At 49.6% G+C, this 24,261-nt stretch overlaps 1 protein-coding gene across 1 annotated transcript in view; it reads right to left on the reverse strand.

Annotated features, from left to right (window-relative positions):
* Positions 1-24,261, reverse strand: part of mri (BTB/POZ domain-containing protein mrityu) — a gene marked incomplete at its 3' end in the record, with an annotated part of 152,245 nt that continues 127,984 nt past the window's right edge. The window contains 5 exon segments of the mRNA XM_077638520.1: positions 1-56; positions 417-514; positions 936-1,056; positions 1,474-1,576; positions 3,695-4,003. Coding sequence (XP_077494646.1) covers positions 1-56; positions 417-514; positions 936-1,056; positions 1,474-1,576; positions 3,695-4,003 — 687 coding nt within the window.

A 24,261-nucleotide genomic window follows, 5' to 3' on the forward strand; every position in this document is an offset into this window, starting at 1 on the left:
CAGTCAACAGTGTCATCATCCAGAAGTACTACTATGTGGCACTCGCGGTCACCTCTCTGCAAAGTGAAACAGTAGTCGATACTTGCAAACCATGCATTACAGACATCTTTGTAATGAAAAGTCACCTTAAGCCCCGAGACATGAGCATTCCTTGCTTGGGCCAACAGCAAGCAGACCAATGCTCAAGTGATCAATACAAAAGGCATTATTAACTACCTTTTCTGGCCATTAAAACACCAAGAAGCTGAGTTAAATCTTAGCAGTCTTCAAGAAATGAGCAGACAAGAAAGTAGTGTTTTACAACCAGCAACAAGAAATTGAGTTTAAAACTACAGCCTTTTTTTAGCAAAATAAAATATATTAGATATTTTGTGACATTTCTGGACAAATGGAAGTGAACAGTTTGAAGAACTCACCTGAGCAGCATTGACCATTCTGCAGACTATCAGCTCTTCTAGGAATTTCTCAAACTGTTGGCGTGCTCCCTCATTGGAGAGCTCGTGAAGAAGGCCCCCTGGCAAAATGAAATGCAAAGACCAGCTGAAGTGCTTCTGGCAAAAAAATCAATTCCAGTGATACCCACAATTCACAGCAACCACGACCTGAAATCATGTTCTGAATTCCCAAGTTCTCAGGTGGAAAACACTGTGAAACAATTGCTCTGTGCACACAAATCTTTGTGCATGTTCTGTTGAATTGATGCGAAATGTAAGCTATGTAATAAGGCATGTAGTATGCAACAAAAAGAAGAAGATAAACCGATCACTTTTAAAAGTTGATACTAAAGTATGCCTGAAACAAGTTTAAGGAGTGCAGCAGTCTCACCAAAAACAGCATTCCGTTCAGTTTACTTATATTGGAAATTACAACCAGTATTCTACTTGACAAAATCAACACATTTTCTTCAACTATCAAACAAGGTGCGAAGGACGTACTGAGGTTGTGGCACTTGACAGTCTGGGCATCGAATGGGATGAGCAGGTAGTCGCAGGCTTCTCGCAGCTCTGGCACTGTGACACTCGGAGGGCAGTATATGACACCAGTCTTGTAGTAATCCTACCAGAAAAAACATGCAGGCATGTTCAACAGCTCCTGCCCAACGCAAGCTCTCAGTACAATGTGCAGCAGTCATCATCGATATCAGCTTAACCATGTTTACTGCTGAACATCACCCTTTCCCCTCGTCCTCCAATTCACCCTGTTGTGTTCCAGATGAGATTCAATTCTGCCCACAGACTTCCCAATTTCACCTAACCATCTGACTCTGAGCTGCCTCAAGCTAGTTTCACTTCTCTTTGCATCAGCCGCTCTCTCCATGGAACAAGTAGTCGCCGCGACTAGACAAAAAAAAGCTATGTGCAGTTTTTTTATGGTGTGCTATGGCTAACTACCTCCATAGTAAAAGATAGGGTAAATCTTTGTTGTCTTTGCAGCATCAATGGAAAAAATGACAGACGCCAGTTTTGCACTTACCAAGATGGCTCTGAAGACGGTTGCAGACAAACCTTCGGCCACTTCATACTCGCCCCGCTCATTGGGCCTTGTAATGTTGTTCTCAAGTGATGAACCAAACATCCTGTATTTAAGACAAGTACCAATGCTCACTGTATAACGTGCTCTCAGCAACTTAGGCAGTACACACAAAAGTTATAAAATGTACTGGAAGGAAGGTTTTGCTAAGCAATGACAGATGCAAAGATGTTACCAGAGATGCAATAGCAGCAGGATAAGGAAAACAGATGCACTAACAACCACTCCTAGACAAAGTACACAAGCAATGTTTGTTGGAGACCTATGAACTAACCAGCAGGTGCCCATATGACATGCCGTTGGCCCAGGATTCATGAACGTGCACAATAAGTAGACGTCTTTCTGCTGAGTTATAGCATAATTAAACTGACATTTCAGGACTAAATAAAAAGGACCAAAAATGTGAAATTTTGAAGAAAGAATGAGTTCCATAATGCGCCAGAATTCTTTTTACAGATTCCCTTCAAAACTACTGCTCCCATACTGTAGTACAAACTGCACCTTGCAAGTTATATAGATGCTTCTATAAAGCAAAAACCTCGTTGATATGTTTTTAAAATTTGCGGGAAGAAACGCATGATCCGAATCGACTAATATTGAATAATTAAGAGTTGAATCAGGTACAAAGACATTTATTGACAATTTTATTTCATAAAAATGTCGATTAGCATTTCTTGGCACAAGATCTGAACCGATCCTTTTCTAGTGCTCGCAAAATTCAGTCCGCACTTTCGTTGTCTTAGCGCGGAAGGAACTTCGTAACGCATCCGGTCCGTCGAAGGCAATGACGAAAGTGACCAAAATCTCTTCGGCATTTTTAAACGCTTCGCCCCTTTGCACCTAAGTAATGCGGGGAAGCCACCGCGGATGCTAACTGCCGCAGCGTTTACGCTTTTTACGATGTGCTCCCCAGACACGGCCCGCTCGTATGTAAGCTCCTGTAGTTCCTAGATACTTCGGCCCCTCATCCTTATGCACCGCGAAGAAACCTCGGCGCCTGTCCTTTTCATGTCACGTCCCCGCAAAACGGCCGGCTGTCTCGAATGCTAGCGCCGTTTTTACTTTTGTTATTCTTGGAGGTGGTGGTGCTTCGCCTCATCGAAGGTATGCACCGCAGAGAAGCCATCACAGCGGGTGACTGCCGCTGAATTTCAGCTCTTCATGTCGCGTGCCCTGACGTTCGGCCCGTTTGTACGTTTGAACGTGGGCGTTTGATCAATAAATGTATTATACAGCCACGGTTTGTCGAAGTCTTAAACGTAGGAGCCGGAAAATTATGTTATCCGGGAACGTGTTAGCTGGGAGAAATAGAGTGTAACTCTAAGGGTAATTTTTAATGTCCGCGACATTGAGCGTAAGAACCAGGAAATCGTATGAACCGGGAAAGTATCAACAAGGTTTTACTGTACATATGACCCTCATTTAGGAAAAGAAAAGTGGGATGACAGCTTGCCAGAATACAACCCTCAACACAAGACCGCCATTATCAAGCACCATGAGAGCCCCACCCCCAAGTGGCCCACCTTCAAGAGTGAGCGACGAATGAAGCAACGGTTACAACTTACCACGATACCTACAGTGCCTGCATCGAAGAGAGTCCTTCATACAACAACGTAAGCAAAGGGAACACATTGCTGCAATTTTATGCGGCTCTTGAGATTGAAGTGCCGCGGCACTTTAGAGACTCCTTACAGACTCCAAGCAGCAGCTTGAAAACCGAAGTTTGGACTACACGCAACACCCGCCGCGGTGGTTCAGTGGTTAGGGCTCTCGGCTACTGATCCGGAGTACCCGGGCTCGAACCCGACCGCGGCGGCTGCGCTTTTGTGGAGGAAAAACGCTAAGGCGCCCGTGTGCTGTGCGATGTCAGTGCACGTTAAAGATCCCCAGGTGGTCGAAATTATTCCGGAGCCCTCCACTACGGCACCTCTTTCTTCCTTTCTTCTTTCACTCCCTCCTTTATCCCTTCCCTTACGGCGCGGTTCAGGTGTCCAACGATATATGAGACAGATACTGTGCCATTTCCTTCCCCCCAAAACCAATTTTTATTATTATTATTATTATTGCACCCAACAGCATCAAGCATGGTGGTGGCTCTCTACAGCATGCCATAATCCTCCCAGATCCTGTCAATCAGAACGAAGCAGGCTAGATGGTCGCTCACCGTCCCAGCATCGTGTCCGGCTGGAGCGCGAACAGCGCCGGGTCGACGACGAAGCGCGTGTTGTCCACGATGAGGGTGACACGCTCGTCCGAGCCGGTCAGCGGCAGCGCCGCCATGGCCGACGGCGAAGGCCCACAGTCTCCGTGGCCGCTCGCCATGGCGCACAGCGCGGAGGAAGAGGAGGTCACGTGGCCGCTGGGCACCCCGCTGCTCTCGGTGGAGCTGGAACCGCTGCCCGACGAGCTGCCACCGCCGCTGCAGCGGCTGCCGGCCGACTGGCTGCTGGACAACAGCTGGCCTCGACGGGACCTGCAGCCCCACGAGTGCCAGGGCGACCGGCTGAGTTTCGCTTCTTTGGCATTTGAGAAAATCTGCCTGGCCAATTGACCGCCAGCTGTCTATATGGACTGTCTACAAGACCCATGTCCATCAGCAACTTCTATCATGGCTTGCACGTGATGTCACGGCAGCCATAAATGATGGGCTACACATGACTTCCACGGAGACAGGGAGACAGAGAGAGAGAAGCCCTTTAATGAAAAAAAAAAAAACAATTTAGCCGGCGTTTAAAGATCGCCGGGATACTACTCTGCGCGGGGAAGGGATTTTGGGAGATAAAGGCGGAAGGAGAGCGGTGGGGAAAAGGCAAACTAAAATAAAAATGGGAGAAGACAAAGAGCGGCCATTAAATGCGTGTTAATGTGCATCGGCGAGTAATGACGCTACATATGAAATGATGAAGTGCATAGTCCGAAAAATGGGATAGCAAAGGTTACTGCGTGAAGTATGTATAAGGGTAACATGCAAGGTGAAATTGGAGTTTTTCAAGCTCACTAATGTCCTTTAAACAGGGAAACAAAAAGATCACTGCGTGTCTCTGTTGCCTAGGGCAGGCTAAGGCACCTAAAACGCTGTCCATTGTTAGAGGCACTGGGGAGAGCTTCTACATGCAATGTTCATACTACGCGCGCTCGTCAGCGTACGCAGGGCTCTCAAGCAGGATAAGTTCCACAGTTTCGATCGAGAAGTAGTTGTCACAAAGCGGACTGCATTTGACCGAAACAGTATCGCAAGCCGTTTGCAAATGCACCGCTCAGGCGAAGTCGGTGATAAAGTGTCGGTGATGGCTTCCAGGGTACAATAGAAGGATTTGTTCGGGCATAGAAAAGAAATGCGACAGTGAAATAAAACAACAAAGTATCGCGTTCCTTCGCTGCCGTCTTCTTGTTGGCTCTTCTCTGGCCATTTGAGGCCACCTGCTCCGGCACAGCCACTCAGGCCTGCCAGTAGTGGGAAATGGCGGGCGTATACGGTAGAGCTATTTAAAATTCTCTAACAACGTTGTCGACACCGGAGAAGTGAGGCACTGCCATGATTTTAATTCACACAAATAAGGTACACGAAGATTCAACACAAAGGTGATAAGTTGAAGCTTAACGTGCACATATAAAGTATTCTACCACAGTTTATAATTCCAAGAAGGCCAAAGAAAACACCAGTAAACAGCAGGCCCTCTCATTTCTGCGTACTTTACCACTGACTTTTACTAGAAGTTAGGGATCGTTACACTAAGAAAAATGATTTAGTTTCATCGGCCGATTCCAATCGATAACCATCGTATTGACACTAACCGTATATGGACGAAGTTAACTGATCGGCCAGATGGCTGGCCCATTGGCGATGCAAAAAGAATAGGTCAAGACCATCACCATCCTGTCTAAGTCAAATGCACTCAGTCATCACACTGGAAACAAACTAACGAATATGATTTTATATCCTGCTAATGTCAGTTCCCCCTCCGAATTTTAATAGCATTTGCGCTGCTCATGAAGTTGTGACCTTTTGTACGCGGAGCTGCTAAAGAATAAAGCTGATGGAAATGTGCCCAAAAATTTCTGAATGCGAAAAGGGAATTGTAGCTCTCCATACGGGGCCTAATAGGCTATGTGCTGCTTCAATAGGGCAGCTTAGAACACAGCCGATCAGCAGCTGACATCACGCGCAAAAATTTAAGAGGTGCTTATCCCTGGAAAAGTAGCACCAGTAATCTCATGGTTACGAAAAGTTGGCGCAAGAAAGCGACGAGACCAAAATGGAATGTTCGTTTTAATGCGACAGTATTACAGTTATCGCTACACCAAGGCCCTGCCGATGTTCGAAAAAAAATTTCCTGTTTGGTCCAGACAGTGATGACATCACGGGTGTCCTGTTACCACCAACTATCAAGCACAGCTCGCCGACAAATTTGAAAAAAATCTATCACCACCGGAGGCGGTGGGAGGCTGCGACAGTATCGTCATCGCTACTGGAGAGGGGGCAAGCTTGGCAGGGGCCGCCGAGCATCAGGAGGGCGGATTACGCAATAAAAAAATAGAAGATGGTATACCATTGCTAAGGGCGGAATATCGTGCAGTAGCGCTAGTTACAGTGGGCACTGAAAGTCCTTACATACTGTGAATGCAAAAGAATCCTTTGACCTAAAAGCCTTTATACTAAAGGCTTCTTTACCATATAGGCCCTTGGCCTGAAGGTTTTTTAACTAAAAGCCTTTATCCAGAAGGCCTTCTAAATAGGCCTTCACCGAGGTGAAGGACACGCCTGGCAGGTTGCCCACAACCAGTTGGACAGGTGGGCCGCCAGCTACAAAGCAGGCTTGAGGGACGTATATAGTATGCCCGAAATCAGTAAAGTGCGGCCTAGCAGTGCGCTAATGCGCAAATAAATGAATAAGAGACTACGGGCTTGAGCGGGATTCGAACCCGCGACGGCGCAAGCAGATCGGCATTAATGACCACTGCATTAGACCACAACGCCATCGCCGCCGAACAACACGCGTACTGACCTGCCAGTCCCTCGCGTTGAGCTTTAGAAATCGTCTGCATCAACTTCCATCGCAAGTGTGTCCAAAACCAAGAGCGCTCGCCCGATCGAACCCGTGACCGCTTTGGCCAGTACAGCAGCGAAGGGGAAATCAAGGCACGGCGGCCCCCGCGTCAGCTGGCACCTGCTCCTGTTTGAGTATGGGCATGCGTCTGAAAGCTCCAGCCACAAGTGTTTGAATGGATCCCGAACACACCGCTACCACACTGCACTCTTAACGTAAGCATCTATATACTTCATACGGAGAGGATAACGAAAAAGGTTCAGCTCAATTAAGTTAAGTAGAACGCAGCGAGCTATGGAAACAAAAATGATAGGTGTAACCTTAAGAGGCCGGAAGCGGGCAGAGTGGGTGAGGGAACAAACGCGGGTTAAAAATATCCTAGTCGGAATCAAGAGGAAGAAATGGGCTTGGGCAGGGCATGTAATGCGAACGCAAGACAACCGCTGGTCCTTGAGGGTAACAGAGTGGACTCCAAGAGAAGGCAAGCGTAGCAGGGGGGTGGAAGAAGGTTAGGTGGGCGGATGAGATTAAGAAGTTCGCAGGCATACGGTGGGCGCAGCCGGAAAACGGCCGGGTTCATTGGAGATACATGGGAGAGGCCTTTGCCCAGCAGTGGGTGTAGTGCGGCTGATGATGATAATAGCACGCATATCAGCTCTTATCTCGCCCAGTCATCGTCGCCATCCGCAGCCTCGGTTGGCAGGTGCAAAGTAGAGAGAGGACAGTGAAAGTTGGAGGAGGCGATGGGTGGCAAAGTGGAGATATGGAAATCCCTCTCTCTGCTTTCAGAGGAGAGGGGAAAGAGTGAAAGTGCGACATCGAAGAGGACGGGCGTCCGTCTCGGCTGCGGTTGTTTCGAAACCCACCGCCGAACTATGACGGGTGCAAGTTTCCCTCGGCCAGGCGGCCGGCTTCTTTCTCTGCTGACCCGCCACAACTCTGCTGACAGCTGAAGCTCAAACATTTGCATTACACGCTCGTAACCATCCCGCGATTTTTTTTTTTCAATTCGATTAGTCATTCCCTTTGCATGCTAGATAAAAGAACCCCATTTCTTTAGAACATTATCCATGCAAAACGCATTAAGCGCACTGCTTGCAGCGGGCTTCGCGTGGTTTGTTCCAGTGTTTGAGCTTGACATGGCGTATCCAGTACATGAAGAGCAGAACGCTGCAGCTGCAAGAGCCAATGGCAGCGAAATGGGCATGCACGTGACGACCGCAATCGGCCCGAGAAAGGCCATTTGCTTGCAAACAAAAGGGGACGAAAAAGAGGGAGTTTAGGGTGGGGGGAGGAGAGAAAGAACGGAAGACAATGACCGGGAAGCTGGGCCGTGTGTTCCTTTCGCGAGCCTCGGATGATCGATGGTCTCTCGAAGGGCGAGCAAGTACCAGCGCAGAGTGGGAGTGAAAACATGCATCTCCACAGCTGCGCCATCAAACACTGCACAGTTTCCGGCGAAGACTAGAAAAAGCAGAGGCGACGAGGCGTCGTACTCAGAAGGCCGTTTCTTCCGCCCAGCGCCAGGCGGAGGGATGTAGGAGGCGGTCGCTCAGAAGCACTGACTCGGCCGAAGGGCAGTAGGGGGGGACAACGGGTGGCTCCGGCTGTTATCACCAGAGCATGTGTTCAAACAAGACAGCCCGTTCACACAAGTGCGTCAAGCTCTATGACGTCCGCCCGTAACATACTTGCACAAGACCCGCCCGTAACATACTTGCACAAGACCGCAGCGGTGTCCTTCGTGGTTTGAGCATCCAACCGGTGTGAAGGTATACCTTTCCGAGATCGGACAACGGTAGGTTTGTCTAATATGTGTAGGAAATCGCAGACGAGACAGCCGTAGGAGGAGACTTATCGCTCCAAAGGTGAGCTTCTAGAACATGCGTTTTCAGACTCTATAGAGTTTTAGGCCGAAGTCGGTTCATTACGCCCTGTTCAGGAGCTCTCAAAAAGGTGAAGTACGAGCAACGAATGCACCCATAAGCGGAGAATTGAGCGACGAAAGGAGTAATTTTTCTCCCCCTTTCGGAAAATATACTTTCCACCATATGCGTCACCAAAGAGCCAAACGTTCAGAACGCAGCAAAATATATATCCCAATTGTTTAGAAGACAACATGCACTCCAGGTGCCACAACATTCCCCGCTATGTGTTCTTTTAATCCACACCTTTCACGCCAGCTTGCGCTAAGAGCGGAAATGGCAACGGACGAACAATCAACTACAACATCGCTGTCTGTCTCACGTGAATGGAAATAATTTTCGGCATCACACCCGTGGCTCGCACGCAGTGATGCTCGCTGCCGTAATCGAAATTCACTCAATTAGACCGAAAACTCCCTATTTTGGGGCGTTTATATACGTGCAGAAGCTTGGAAACTCCATCAATTTGGGAAAACTGAGAAACAGCCGTTTCTTAAATCTTTTCTGAAACAAGCGACAAGCTTTCCGCTAAAATTTTGCTCCTGAAGGCAAGGCGAGACATCACTGTTCGGACGCGGAAATCTACCGGGTGAAGGCGACCTGCACGTGGTGATTTATATTTACAAATGTCTCGCGCATCAGCACACAGAAAAAACGCACAAGTGAAATTCGGACTTGGTGTTCCTTTAAAATGCTCCCGCAATTAGAGCGCCCAGGCAGGCTAAGACTCACGCGGCAAGCACCAGCAAAAACACCAGTAAAACGCGCCCGTCAATGCCGAAGGAAGAAAAGGCGCAAGAAGCAGAGACGTTAACGCGCCTAACACTAACTGCTTGACAGTGTCGCGGTTAAACCTAAATGCGATGACCCCAATAAAAAAATAAGGCCTAATGAATGCTCTTTGCACAGAAATCTGGCGCAGTGACCTCCTGCCTCTTTTCACAGTGAATACCTCCTAACGCGAAAAGCAAAAAAAAACAGCAAAACAACCAAACGCCACCATAACGTGCCGTCTTAAACCGAGGCAGGCGATGGCATCCTCCAAGTCCTCCTACAACGATAGGCCTGCCATCTGGCGCAGGGTGGGAGCTATAGACAGCAAACGCAAAAGGAGCGGCGCCCGGCCATTAGGCCCGTCAATGGAAGAGTAGGGTCACCTTTCAGAACAGGCACGAAGCGAGAGCGACCGCTTCCCTGCACCACTCGCCGGCCTCGTCACCATAGCCTTGTTATTACACCGTATACAACGGAAAGGAACGCGTGCACCTGCCGGTGAACTACAACGGATCGAGAAGCCGCCGCCAACGACGACAACGGAACGTTGAATGCTATAAACAACATCGATTACCTCAGACGACTCTGCAGCGCTAAACATGGGCGATCGATGAACGTAACTTTATTCGAGCGTTAAAAGGCGCTCAAGCGCAGAGACCACAGGCACACCTCCCGGTAGAAGTCGCTGGCGATATATAGATTATTTGGTATGGTTTGGTTTGGTTTGTGGAGGTCTGACGTCCCAAAGCGACTCAGGCTATGAGGGACGCCACAGAGGACTCCGGAAATTTCGACCACCTAGGACACCTTAACGTGAGCTGACATCGCACAGTACACGGGCCTCTAGAATTTCGCCGCCACCGAAATTCGACCGCCGCAGCCGGGATCGAAGTCACGTCTTTCGGGTCAGCAGCCGACCAGCCGATACATCGATGTCCAAAGAACGCAAGTCCGCATTTTTAACGACTTTATAGCCGCTATGTATCCACATATACATTATCACACTCAGAGCTCATCATTTATGAACAACTTACACCTGTCAATTTAGCACAAATGTTGGGCGGAAAAAGTTTGCTTTTACGATGACATGACATTAAAGAGTTGCCGGAAGAAGCCTGTGCATTTCGAACTAGTATAATGAAGCACTGAGAGTCGTATGGAGTAAAGCACATTTCGTCAAGGTGGCACAGTTATTCCCGCATATTGTCTCTTCATTTTTTAAACAATTCACGTGATAGCTAGTCAGAAGTAACTTTAGTAACTCAATATTTACGCTTAGAATTATCATGCGATTAAGCCATAAGAGAAACTTTTGGGCACCAATATTACCAATTCGATAATTACAAGAACAGCATACTCGATACGACGGAGGCACGCCGGTGCGTTCAGTCCTGCTACAGCCCAATCAGGGCCCAGGCCCCATTTGGCCGGCCATGCTTTTTCCAGCGCAGAACCCGCACATATGCCCCTCAAGTAGACTACAACGGGCAGTTCGCTAGTCCATGCAAATTGCAGCAATTTTATGCCGGCAGCTCCATTCGGGCTAGACCAAGTTTTTCTGCACAAAGGCCACATTTGTGTTACATATGCCATCAAGTACCCAGAGGGGACCGATGTGAGCACCATACGGGCATGCCCGTGTGGTACCTGCAGCAGTTTTGAGTGGAACGTCCCGTTTGGGCTAGCCCAGGTTCTTCCTGCAAAAAGCCCGTATTTCCGTGCGATCTGCCTTGAAGTAACCAAAGTACCCATGTTGGCAGCATGCGGACCCACTCGCTTTCCAGCCCCACCACGGCCCATGCGGAACCTAATGCCGCTTTGAGCGGGCAGCCCCATTTTGGATATCCCAGATGCCAAGTTCTGCATAAGACCTAATTTCCGTTCCATCTGACGCAAGCACCCCACAAGGAACCCATATTGACAGCATGCGGGCAGGCCGCCTTCCAGACCCGCCAGGCTCATGTGGGACCGACAACGGTTTTGTGCGGGCAGCTCCATTAGAGCTAGCCAAGGTTCATGCGGCATAAATCCCACACTTGAAGTACAAGTCCTTTCACTTACCACCCCAAAGAACCCATGCGCGCACGATTGCTTTCCAGAGCCACCACGGCACGGGCCACGCGGAACTTGCAGCATTTTTGTGCAGGCAGACGTATGTGGGCTGCCCTGACTTTTACTGCTCGAAGCCCACATCTGCGTAGCGTCTGCCCTCAAGTACCCCACAAGGGAGCCACGTGGGCTCGATGAAGGAATTTGGGCTCAGCTAGCCCTTGCAAAGCCGATATAGGCCCCAAATGCGATCAATAGGGGCAAGCCCAGTTTAGGCTTGCCCCCTTATTCTCCACAGCAAGCCGATTTGAATGTTACAGGTGCTGCACCAGCTCCACTTGCCCATGTGGGACCCACAGAAACCACAGTATCTTAGTATAGCGAGGATAATCGGCGTCCGCACATTTAGAGACACGTTCTCTGGATGTACAGTGAGTGGTCCATGTACTACAGATCTGTTGGCAAGCAAACCACGTTGCCTGAAGAGGTTCGACCAAGGCAACGCACGCATTGAGTCAAAATCAATCTCAACGTCACAGCGTCGGGAAAAACGAATAACATTAACAATAACACAACATAACGAATAACTGTAGAGAAAAACGAATAAACATTCCCTGGCATGACAAGCACTTGGTTTCCATCCAATAAAGGAGACAATGAAACTAAGACGAACCAAACGGATAGGAGTGTTTATTTCATATCGCACTGCGTACAAATGAACTACGGTTGCGGGCACCTTTTGCTCCGAGTCGCGTAAGCCTAAGATGATTACCTTCGCATTGATTGCAAAGGCTGAGGACCTCGCCGAATACGGGCATTCATCATCCACGCTTATCCAGGCGTCATCGCGCCAGCCCAGCCGACTCTCATACAGCGCCGAACATTATTAACAACAACAATAATAAAGCCGCATTAGCCGCACAACGCAAGCAGCGTGTTGCGCAGCCACTTCAGACCGGACGTCGGCCCCCGTAACTCCGTTCTGTAACCGCCCCTCCCCGGCCCCTGTCGTGCCGCGTCAACAAAAAGGAGGTGCTCAACCGGGCGACGCTAATCTCTCCCCGCCGTCTTTTCGGGACAAAAAGCGGTGTAAAATGCGTACATCCTGTTCATATCTCGCACTCTCATAATCTGACAGGTTACCCGGGCACTCGTTGTAACTTGGCGCGGCCGAGACGTAGCCGCCGTCGTCGCAATACTTACTCTCTCCGCGCGTAAGCGATATCTGCGACGCGTCGATGGCTTCGGTATATACGACAGCGCCGGGCACGCATCGGTGGGCACGGCGACAGCGGTGCGCGGCACAGGTGCATACGTGCTCCGCCCTGGAGCTACCTCGCGTCGATCTCGTGTGCAGAGTGTCGCAGTGAACTGCAGTCGCTCGGTCGACTGTCGCAACGCCTAATCCGCGCAAGTCGCCAGGCTGACTGACGCGAGCACTCGTTTCGCCTCAATCGCTCTACACACCTGCAACCCTGTGAATGGGCAGATATGAGCGCGCGCACACGAGACAACGTCCTCTGTTATGGCCATATTTGGAGTTTCCTGCGTTTGTGCGTGTGATTGGATGTGAGTGTGACGGAGTTGCAATTGATTATTTAGTAAAACACTTGAATTGATCTTTAGCGATTGTGCCCAAAAACGTCAACTCGGTGCGAAAAGCTGTTAGTTGCTTATTATGCGCCCCTCAGAGCCACTCCGGCAATTGAAACTTTACATGGTGACACGCTAGCCAACTCTGCACACAGCAAGGCAGGAAAAAAAATAACTGGTGCACAAAGCAAGCCAGGAAAAGAAAAAAACTGCTGCACTACATATAAGACCAAGTTCTCAAGACCCTTGCCATAAAAGCCTAGGTTCCGTGTTCCTTTGATGATCACAATCTGGCTGAGATAGATCGGTTGTCGGCGCCGACGAAGTGGTGCTGATGCACACACGGTCGCTCCATGCGCCGTTGCGCACAAATCCGCCCAGGCGGTCGTCCTACACCTATACGGCGGCGAAACGTGTGTCCTCACCACCGATGCCAACACCTCACGAAAGGCTGGGCCGCGAAGGGAACAACAACCTCGAACGCGCGTTCGATATCACCCACGCTATACGCACACGGCGGAGGGGCAACCAAGTATGCGTACAAAATACACACGAAACGGGCGCCAAGAAAAAGGCAGTGAGGTAGACGTCTCCCAATTGGGGCTTAGGGCGTATATGTAATAGGATGGGCGCAACTGACTTGCGCTTAAGACAGCGGTGTCGCAGAGTACCGCACGCTATACGAAGAGGAAACGGCCCTGCACACAGAGGCGGAAACTCTGGCTACCGCAAACGATTTCGCCCCCACTGTAAACTGAGTTTCTGCAAAACAACAACTACAACAAACAAAAACAGCACGGTCGAGGTCAGCCCAAACGGACACGGCGAGTAAAGGCGTTCTTTGAACCAAGTTCTAAACTACTAACTATAGCGTTCTTGGCGGTTGCCCTGGCACTCGAACCTTTCCAGCTTGTAACGCGATAAGCAATCCCACTGCCTCGTTAGCTATAAACCGAGCACAAAGACAGTTACATAGAACAGTGGCTCATAGCCACCATAGTGGAAAAAATATTTAGAGGCAAGAGAGAGAGAATGAAGGAAACGCAGGGAGGTTAACCAGATGTGAGTCTCCGGATTGCTACCCTACACTGGGGATGGGGGATAGGGGTTAGAAAGATGACAGAGAGGAAAACGCATAAAAAAAAAGGAACGTGCACACATGGAGACACACACACACACAAGGCGTTCCAGTTAAAGTCTTTCACACAGGCCGGTAGATTGCAAGAAGCGCAAAAGCGCTTGCACGGCCTTCTTCTGCGATGGTAGGTCCTTTCGATATTGTAGAATTCTGTTTTCGGATAGCGGTTGGTCGTCCAGTTGGTCAAGTTCGTGGCTAAGGCATGCCCTCTGTGGACTGTACTGCGGGCAGGCGCACAATATATGGCCAATTGATTCTTCATGGCCGCAGTGGTCACAGGTTGGGGTGTCAATCATCCCTATGCGGAAGGCATAGGCTTTAGTAAAGGCAACACCCAACCAAAGTCGATATAAAAGCGTGGCGTCTCTACGGCGAAGCTGTTATGGCGCTCGAAGACTTAATGTTGGATCAAGTGAGTACAGTCGCGTATTTCTTAAATGTGGCTCATTCCATTGCGACTCGGTGCACTGCCGAGCAAGTAGGCGGAGCTTCCGTGCCGCGTCAGTTCTAGAAAGAGGAATTGGGACGTGGCGCTCCTCAGTATGGGCTGAGCGGGCAGCGTGATCCGCCCGTTCATTGCCGATAATCCCGCAGTGACTTGGAAGCCACTGGAACGTTATTTCATGGCCGGCATCACTTATATGGTGTAACGTCTCTGTAATATGGAAGATTAGTTGTTCGTGCGGTCCGCGTCGTAGAGGTTACAGTAGAGACTGCAGTGCCGGCTTCGAGTCGCAGAATATTGTCCACTTGTGTGGCGGTTCATCACCAATGTGATGAAGGGCAGTTAAGAGCGCTGCGAACTCTGCTGCCGTCGATGTTGTCGCAAAAAAAATCGCGGGAAGCGACTTAGAAGTGCACGGCACAAGCGGAGTTTCCCATCCTGCTAACACGCATACATCTAACACTGAGCCCTAGAGCTATTCAACGAAGCACTTGTGCAATCCTACTAACAACTGCCTCCCCGTGAACATCACCCAAAAGCAGCGTCCTCCGCTATCTAGTTTTCCAGAACACCACCCGCCGTGAGTTTTCGCGCTCCTAAAACTTCTCCTAAAGCCTTGGAAATACAGAAACGCATACAGAAAAAAAAAGAAAAAGATGTTCACAGAAGCGCGAAAGCGCTCTAACTTCGCAAGGCAGAAAGGACAAACTCAAAACAAGCAATACCGGTTGCAAACTTAGACGGAACATGCGCGGAAGTAAAAACAAAAGGCGCGACGAAAACAGAGGGCGCGAAGAATCGAACTCTCCGAGAAAAGAGAAACTAATGAGGCTGGAGACAAAAAAAAGGAGCAAAGGACAAGCGCAAACAGAAGCAAAGACCACCAAACCGAAAAGAGCCCTACACAACGCTATAGATACATGCGCAAAAATAATACAGCGAAGGCAAGCTGCAATAACGCCGGCATAACGCGGAAAATGTCCCCATATAGGCGAACGAAAATACAACGAGCACAGAGCCTTCCGCAGTCATACCCTCAGCAAAACGATCGCTCGGCCGATGGGCCTAATGAAACCCACAGCTGCTGCATTTCCGGGCGGAGGCAGCTCGGGGCCAGAATGTCAGGGACCCATAGAGCTGCCCATGGAATCGCGCTGTTTTACGCAGCAGCCGTTCTGCGGATTTTGGCCACAAATATTCGCCGCCACAGCAGAAGCAGCGGATAAAACGGAAGGGGGTCAGAAGCGGGCTTTTAAGCGAAAAGCTTCACTGCGCTAGGTGAAGCAGTCGTCACGTAGGCCGGAGAATGACCTTGAACGACCTCCCGCTCAACCACGTTAGCCGTGTATGGTCATAAGTGCATACACTTATGGGGTCAATTCCTTGACGCCTGACCTTGACCCACGACCTTCAGTGGACATTTCACCTTGATTTGACCTCTGACCTTTCACATTGGGTGACCTTTGAACTTAAGACATCCGATGGGGTGATGTGAAGCCGTGTTGACATCCGATGGGGGTGTAATAAGAGCATGTGAGAGCACGTAATAGCCACGTGGTCGTGGGTATATTTAGAACGGTTGCCGCCAGCGTGTAGCGGAGCTGCCATGGGCGAGTCTCAGACGCTTAGCAAGCGTGCTTGCTTTTCGCTGAATTCCAGGGCTAGCCAAGTAAAGCCACTGTCATTTTTTCCTGTACGCGTATATCGCCTTGACAAGGGGATGTTGCATGGTGTCCTACAAACACGTGCACCACGCCGTTGGCAGGGCGCCCGTACTGCAAGTGTTTGTGTCTGCTGAAGCGTTTTGTCCAAACGGAATGAAGAAGTATTGCAAGGCCACTTTCCCGGTAGAGCACGTTGGGCTCCTTGTGCAACAAGGGCAAACCACAACGACGGCAGTTCATCTAAACGAGCTCTCGTTTCCGGTTTATACACCCGAGACTTCGTTTTCGGACCGACCTTATAGCTTTGCTACGTAACGTGTAGTTTTGGTTAATTAGTCGTCTGACTTTCTTTGTAAATATCAGTTCCTTGTCAAAGCAATTCACAGGACTGTGAGGTACACTGGCTAATCGCGAAGGACGTGTAATTTCACGTGTTGCGCGCTTCATGCGCCGCGGTGGCTCCGTGGTTAGGGAGCTCGGCTACTAATCCGGAGTTCCCGGCTTCGAACCCGACCGCGGAGTCCGCGTTTCGATGGAGGCGGAACGCTAAGGCGGCCGTGTGCTGTGCGATGTCAGTGCACGTTAAAGATCCGCAGGTAGTCGAAATTATTCCGGAGCGCTCCACTACGGCACCTCTTTCTTCCTTTCTTTCACTCCCTCCTTTATCCCTAGGTTTCCTTACGGCGGGGTAAAGGTGTCTGCCGATATGCGAGACGGATACTGCGCCATTTCCTTTCCCCAAAAAAACCGATTTTCGCCTGTGTATACTACCTCTCCCCCTATCCTATCTTCCTGTCCCCTCGCGTCTAAATTCTCCATTCTGTCTGCTACCCTTTGTTTCCGCTGCCCCAGCTCAGGTGCTTCAGTATCGATGGCAGATGCCGGGGCTAGAAAAAATCTTTTCCTTACTTTTTGCTTTTATTTTAATAAAAACCACTTACTACTACACAGCAACTCAGGTTTTTCCATTTCGGCAGTACATGCCAGCTGCACATACGGCTGTCTGACGTCTATTTTATTCATTCTTCTGCTTCCGAGACTTACCGAACTTTTGCTATCATGGACGCAGCCGTTTCTATGTTCTCCAAAATAAGACGTGCTAAATTTAAGAGAAGGCCGACAAAACGCTGCCACCACCTAAAAGAAACTAAAGAAAGTCATAAGGAAAACCGACAGTCAGCGAAACTAAGGAGCATAGGGGATGTCTTTTTTAAAATAATTTGTGGTGTTCATCAATAGAAAATTAATAGGGTAATTGTTTTTAAAAATACTCGATTAGGAAGCAGAAGAAAAAAACAACCACTGGCCGCAGACTCCGACAGTGACGACACCTGCCGCCAGATATACGAACTGCTCACCGATGCTCAAAACGAGGAAGCAGGCAACAAAGACAGGCGGGGGGGGGGGGGGGGGGGGGGGGGGGGGGGGGCAATAGTAAGCAACCGCCTAGTTAAACGGCCTGAGCCGGCTGCTAGGAGACGATGGCTACTCCCTGCTCATACTTCCTGCGCTTTTGCTCCAGCGCAGCCCTCGTCTAGCCGGACACAACTCAAGAACAAAGCGGCGAATTACCTCAAAGGAGGCTCTCTAGCCACCAAGCATCGGCCGAAATTTGAAGGTGCGCCTTCCAAACGCAAAAACGTTAGCTGATTTGATGAAGTCCAGTAGAGAGCGATGGTACGGTCCCTGCGTCCAGGCAATGTATGAAGCAGGGTTGCTTGGTGAAAGCAAGAGCGATGGTACGGTCCCTGCGTCCAGGCAATGTATGAAGCAGGGTTGCTTGGTGAAAGGCCTGCTTTCACCAAGCAACCCTGCTTCACACATTGCCTGGACGCAGGGACCGTACCATCGCCCTCTACTGGACTTCATCAACTCAGCTAACCTTTTTCCATTCATTCAATCTCTACTGCATCACTCATCACACCTTCACCCATCATTGATGCCCTGGGGCAATAAATTTCGCTTAAAAAAAAAAAACAATGTCGTTAACGCCCTTCATACCAGAAGGAGCAGCGGCTTGTCTCTGAAGGCATGCCACGTGACTCACATAGTCCTTGCCAGCTGCGCGCGTTTATTCTGCGGCGCTCGCACGCCTCGCAGCTATCGAATCACGTGACTCGCTGCGCCTCGCCACAGCTGCGTATGCGTAGCCGACGGCACTCTCGCAACTGCCGCAAATGGCGTGACGCACCCTTCGGTGTATAAAAGCGTGTGCTCACCTTCACACAAAGACATGGATGAGCAACGTGCCGAACTAGTGCTTCGACGATGTACCGTCGCCGTCCAAGCCAAACCACTGGTATGAAATAAAGTTTAACAAGGCTAAATCATGTCTAACCATGCCTAACAGAGCTTTCGCTCGTGTTACTTGGTTCAGCCAGGTTGAACCACCGCTAATTTTTTGCAGTGTATGATAGGATAGGAAAACATTTAATGTCCAGCAGAAAGCGGGTAGGTAGAGGGCTACCCGCCTAGACGACGGTCTTGACTCTCGGCGGTGGCTTCAGCCAGTCGGACGAGTTGTAGCCGAGCCGCCGGGCGGGAGCTCAGTAGCAAGGCCTCCCATTGGTCTCCCGACTTTCTGTCGTCCCTTCCGGGGGCCATGAGGACATTGCCTTAGTAGAAAGCTCTAGCATATCGTTACCGTTTACTGTGTGAGCGGACGCCGGACTTTACGGTTAGCGCGGCGCACGCCAGAAGACTTTTAGCGTACCGTCTCTCCCGTATCAAGATACCGCAAGGCTAAAACGAGTGGTGGTGATGGCAGATGCCCCCAGCTTTTATTGCAAACAAAAATACGGATGCATTGCAATCATTTCTATGAAGTAATCTTTTTCTCTGCATAAAAAGACGTGCCGACTACACTTCAGCTAACAGCCATCTCAGCGGCTTTTCAAATATGCCCGTGAAGCTAGACACCTTTGCCTACCCTGCCCAGTACACAATTTCACTACGTAGTCCTCAGTAAGCTTGCATACACAGCACACGAAGGGTTGCGAACGCTGTAAAAAAGCGCAACCACAACACCTCTTTGCCGTGCCGCATCGTGGCTTCTTTATGTCTTCGGATGTAAACAGAGTGGCGCCATCTAGTGACAGTAAGTTAAAGCGCGCCAACGCCGGGCTGGAGAAACTTTTTATTTTCTGCAATTACTGATGAATATAGTAAGGGAAATACCAGTCTTAATTTTTTTGAGGAATAAAGACCATGAAAATATAGAAAAATGTAAAATCGGGCACAAGACTGAAGAGCTGCAGTGTAGTCGTTGCTATCTGGCTATGTACACGACATGTAGCTAGGCATAACTGCTCAAAAATCGGCCAATTATCTAAAAAACATGGCCTAGTTGTTACTCAGACCTCGACGCATGAGTGAGTCTGCAAAGTAAAAGTGAATGCCGTCATTTATAGCGAGAAATGGCGCCGAAGAACGCGGCGGCGGTGCTGTATTTGGTCCGAACAACGCGTCCTCTAACTAGGCGTTGGTCCGAAGCGGCCGTGCAGTGCGCCGCCATGTTCGTTTATGAGCGAACGCTAACTCCCCGCAACGCTAACAGAGATTCCGTAAAGGGCTAGCGGACCGGTAAGTGCCGGCGCATGCGCAGATGTCGCTAGCCGGGCCCGGTTAACGCTAACGTAAACACGGTAACGATATCCTATAACTTGAAAGTATGTGTTCCAAGGTGGCCCTAAGTTCGCAGTTAGCGCATCTGTCTGAAAATTGCCTGCATGGGTATAAAGACTCCAGAGGGCCGGGTTTGGAAATGTGCAAGTTTGTAACCGGCGCCTACTGATGGCTTGGTATCTGGTTAAGAATCTAGCCGCTGGAGGAAGTCTAGCTTTTTGCAAACGATAGTGCTGTGTAATTTCTCTGTATCCCACCGGGCGATCCCTGTCTATCAAGACCACCTGGCTCGGGTCCGCCCGGAAGGCAAAGCCGCGGGCGAACTCGTGGTCCGTCTCATTACCAGGCAGGATTGCATAAGCTCGTGTCCAGAATAGCGTAATTTTTCGACCATATACACTATGGCTTACAATTGTATTCGTCAGAGGGGAGACCCAGCCCATGCTGAAATTTAGTATGGCAAGATTGGAGTCACTGTTGATGTACCTCGCTTTTGTGCCTACGCAAGCCAGTGCTATGGCAGCTTCCGCTACAATCTCTGGGTTACCAGAGAGTACGGAGGTACTTTTTTAGGAGTTGTTTATTACCAACGACCACGAGGGTCGTCGTGAATTCTTACCATACTCAGCGGCATCCACGTAGACCACGTCCTCGTCTTTGTAGGAGCGGAAGCGTTTCTCGAGCGCTTCTGCCCGTCTGGCCCGGCTCACTGAGTGATCAATAGGATGCATATTCCTGGGTAATGGTGGTACCATTATACAGTCCTGAATTTATTCCGAAGATGTCGACTTCGGAGGTTGTTCTGTTGTCTCGAGTCAGATGGAGTTTGTCTAAAATGGCTCTGCCGGTTGTGGTCCAGGCTAAGTGTTCATTCTGGGACGTTCTTACTGCTTCCGTAATTTCTATTCAGGGTACTGTGCATGCGCCCTCCACTATGGCACCTGTTTCTTCCTTTCTTCTTTCACTCGCTCCTTTATCCCTTCCCTTACGGCGCGGTTCAGGTGTCTAACGATATATGAGAGAGGTACTGCGCCATTTCATTTCCTCAAAAACCAATTATTATTTATTATTATTGTGCATGCCTAACTAGGAAGCGGCGAGTGGATGTACGGGTGGGAACCCTAGAGCTTGCTTCGTGCACCACCTGATAATTCCATCTATCTTTTCCTTTTCTGCCACTTTAAGATCGAGGAAGAGGGCAGCATACGAGATACGGCTAACTACGAAGGCCTGTACCAGCCGCAGGAGATTCTTCTCTTTCATGCGGTGTCTCCTGTTGGCAATCCGCTGTATGACGCGCATCGTTTGTTGTGCGCAGTTCTCCATCTTAGTTACTTTATCACCGTTGTAACCGTTCCTTTGCATAATCATGCCTAGAATTCTGATTTTTTCAACCTCAGGGATCTCCGACCATTTGATATTAGGGACGGTTCTACTGTGTCCGACGCACAGGTCCATAAAAAAGAAATTCGGACTTCTGCGGCGAGCATTGCAAGCCCCTGTGGCTGACGTAATTTTCTACCTCATTTATGGCCCTCTGTAGCGTACTTTCGATGTGCGCATCGCTTCTACGGGTCATCCGCATGGTGATGTCCGCATACAAGCAGAAGTTCAAGCCATCTATACCCCCAGCCTCATTGGTAGCCGTATCATGACCACATTGAAGAGAAGGGGGAAAGTACCGAACCCTGCAGAAGGACACCACCGCCACGTACCTCAATAGCGGGACTGAGCTGTCCACTGACCCAGGAAGCCCGTTATGTGGTTTTCATATCCTCAAGATCACCCCAGTCTAAACCTTTCGCTGGTTTTAAGAACAGAGAAAGGCGCATAACTGCCTCAATTTTCAGGCGCCACCTAATGCGCGATTGAGGTGCCCATTGACCCAGTGAGCCAGTTACACTTGCTGCTCAGAGGCTTCACACACAGGCCGCTGAAACCCGAGGAGTGCGGCTAGGGCCCCGAAAAGGACTAATGTTCCGGAATTCAAAATTCACACGCCTTGCCAAGTACGAGAAGACTCCCTGGCACATTTCGCCAACTGATTCGAAATGCAGGAGCGTCTGTTTAGGCATAATTAAGTGCACCATAAACTTCGCCATTAGCGCAATCCAAGTTCTATCCGCCGTCTGGTGCACTTTGCTACTAGGGTCTGCGACCATGGAACGCTCCAGCCACTTGAAAGCGGCCCAAGACGATGTCGACGACGACGAGGCAATTACTTTTCGACAAGGCAGAAAGTGGGGTCTCTGATGGGGGGAAAGAGGAACGGCAAAAGTGGGGGAGAGGGCAGCGGTAAAAACATGCACATTGACCGTGCGAAGAAGGGAGCGCTCGAACTCGCACCTGCATTGGTATACAGAGCCAAAAAAATGACGGAGAAAGAAAGTACAGTCACGACTAAGCAAAAAATAATAGATATCAGGGATGATGCCCCCAGAGCACGTGCGTTTCTGAGTGAGCTCGCGTGCATAAACAGGCCCTCCACGCGAGAAAAAAAAAAGGAAGAAGACCTTAAGGGAAAGCGCGCACTTGTCCAAACACGCCCGCTTTCCCAGAGAGCAGGCGCGACCTGGCTGCCGGCAGCAGCAGTCGATGACAACGCAAGAGAGGCAGAACACGGCAGCCCAGAACGAAGCAAGGAATGTTAGCGAAGATTACGCACTGAAACGCGAAATAAAAGGAATAACAAAAAAGATTCGAGATAGCGATGCGAATAAGTGCCCACGCTACGAGGGCTGCCGCCAGGGGCGTTCGGGCACTGAAACGATGAAAATGAAATAGAAAGCAAACGGCCCAGAGAACGAACGGTCCCGAGAATTCGGTCGAGAGGACAGCCGCACGAGAAACTGCACGCTAGAAACGACGCGACACTTCTGCGCAAGCTTAAACGGACGAAGATAAAATCAGATAAAAAGTTACAGGCGCCGAAAGCTAGATTAATAAAGCACGCCTGCTGCCCCCCCCCCCCCCCCCCCCCCTGAATTCTTTTGTGCGCATTTATTGTGCAACAGCGAAAAGAACACTAACGACACATACCCCGAGAAAAACTGCGCGGAGCCAGCAACGAAGTGTCACGCGTAAGCCTGAACCGCATTTGTGTATTGGAGCAACGCCGTCGAGGAAAGGTACTGACAAAAAACAAAGATACTATGCGCATAATTAATTACGTTTGCTCCCCGGGTGTGTTCGCTTGGCTATAGACGCATACCATCGTCATCGTTCTGGGGGGGGGGGGGGGGGGGGGGGGGGCAGGATTGGCACGACGTGACGGCGGCGAGTGAAAACAGCCCAGGAGTAGTAGGAGGGAGCCGCGGGTGAAATGGAAGCCAAAAAAACGGACACAAGGCGGCAAGCGTGGGGCATTCCTTCCGAGAAAGATGAGAAGCACGTACGGCGGGATGTGCGGTCGATCCCCCGCAAATCCCGCTGACGACCAGTGACAGACAAACGACCACACGGCGCTGTCTTGCGCGTATTTGGGCCATGCGTGCGAAGGCAAAAAATAGAACTGGCAAAAGTACCCACGAGATCCAAGAAAAACAGAGCACGCGGAAAACGCAAACGCGCAGCACGCGATAGAAGAGCAGCGTCTCGCGAGTGCTTGTTGTTTGGCGAGGCTGGTTTCTGGCATGGTTACCGTGCAGCCCATGTTGCTATTCTAAGTCACGGGCTAACTAGCTGGCGCGTTTAACGAGACTGAAAAGAAAGAGCAGAACAGGAGGAGAAGAGCCACTACCGCAGTGGAAAACGTGACAAGCTTTGCACACGCTCGAAGGTTTTCACAAAAGCAGCTCCAAAAAAAAGTCCAGTTGCGCTCCAACGCACGCGTGCTGAACAGACACGACAGAGACCCGGAATTTGCCGACGGAAGATAGGTAAAGTCGGAGGACTGCGTATTGTGACGGGAGCCACGAGGGGTGTGTTCCTTTCGAGCTTTATTTGCGATTCAAAGAGAGAAGCTTAAAGCCAATCCTAGATGCTAAATTTGCAATCAAGAAGACTCATCGCTAAACGTGGAAAACTCCGGCAATGCCCTTGTCCTGTGGTTTCCCTTTCTCGGGGTATACGGTGGCCTAGAGATGGCTCTTCGTGTCGTGCACGAGAGCGACAAATTTACTCGAAAATTTCACTATTTGCCAGAATTGCGACTTATCATCCCGCAGAATCTTCAAGCACTAAAGGACCGATGCGGAAAGGCATGCCTATACGATGTGACTTTCTGAACACACCGTTGCTGTATTCATTTGGGCACTATATATATATATATATATATATATATATATATATATATATATATATATATATATATATATATATATATATATATATATATATATATATATTTGAGATGCCTCTTACATGAAAAACGTGAATAGCATGCACGCCGCAGTTTCTTGTCTGAGGATCCCTCTAGCTGTAAAACGCCAAAAAGCGCCCGGAGCCTGAACATGAACCAGGACTGGCAGTT

Source organism: Amblyomma americanum, chromosome 9 (genome assembly GCF_052857255.1).
Source record: "Amblyomma americanum isolate KBUSLIRL-KWMA chromosome 9, ASM5285725v1, whole genome shotgun sequence".
NCBI lineage: Eukaryota > Metazoa > Arthropoda > Arachnida > Ixodida > Ixodidae > Amblyomma > Amblyomma americanum.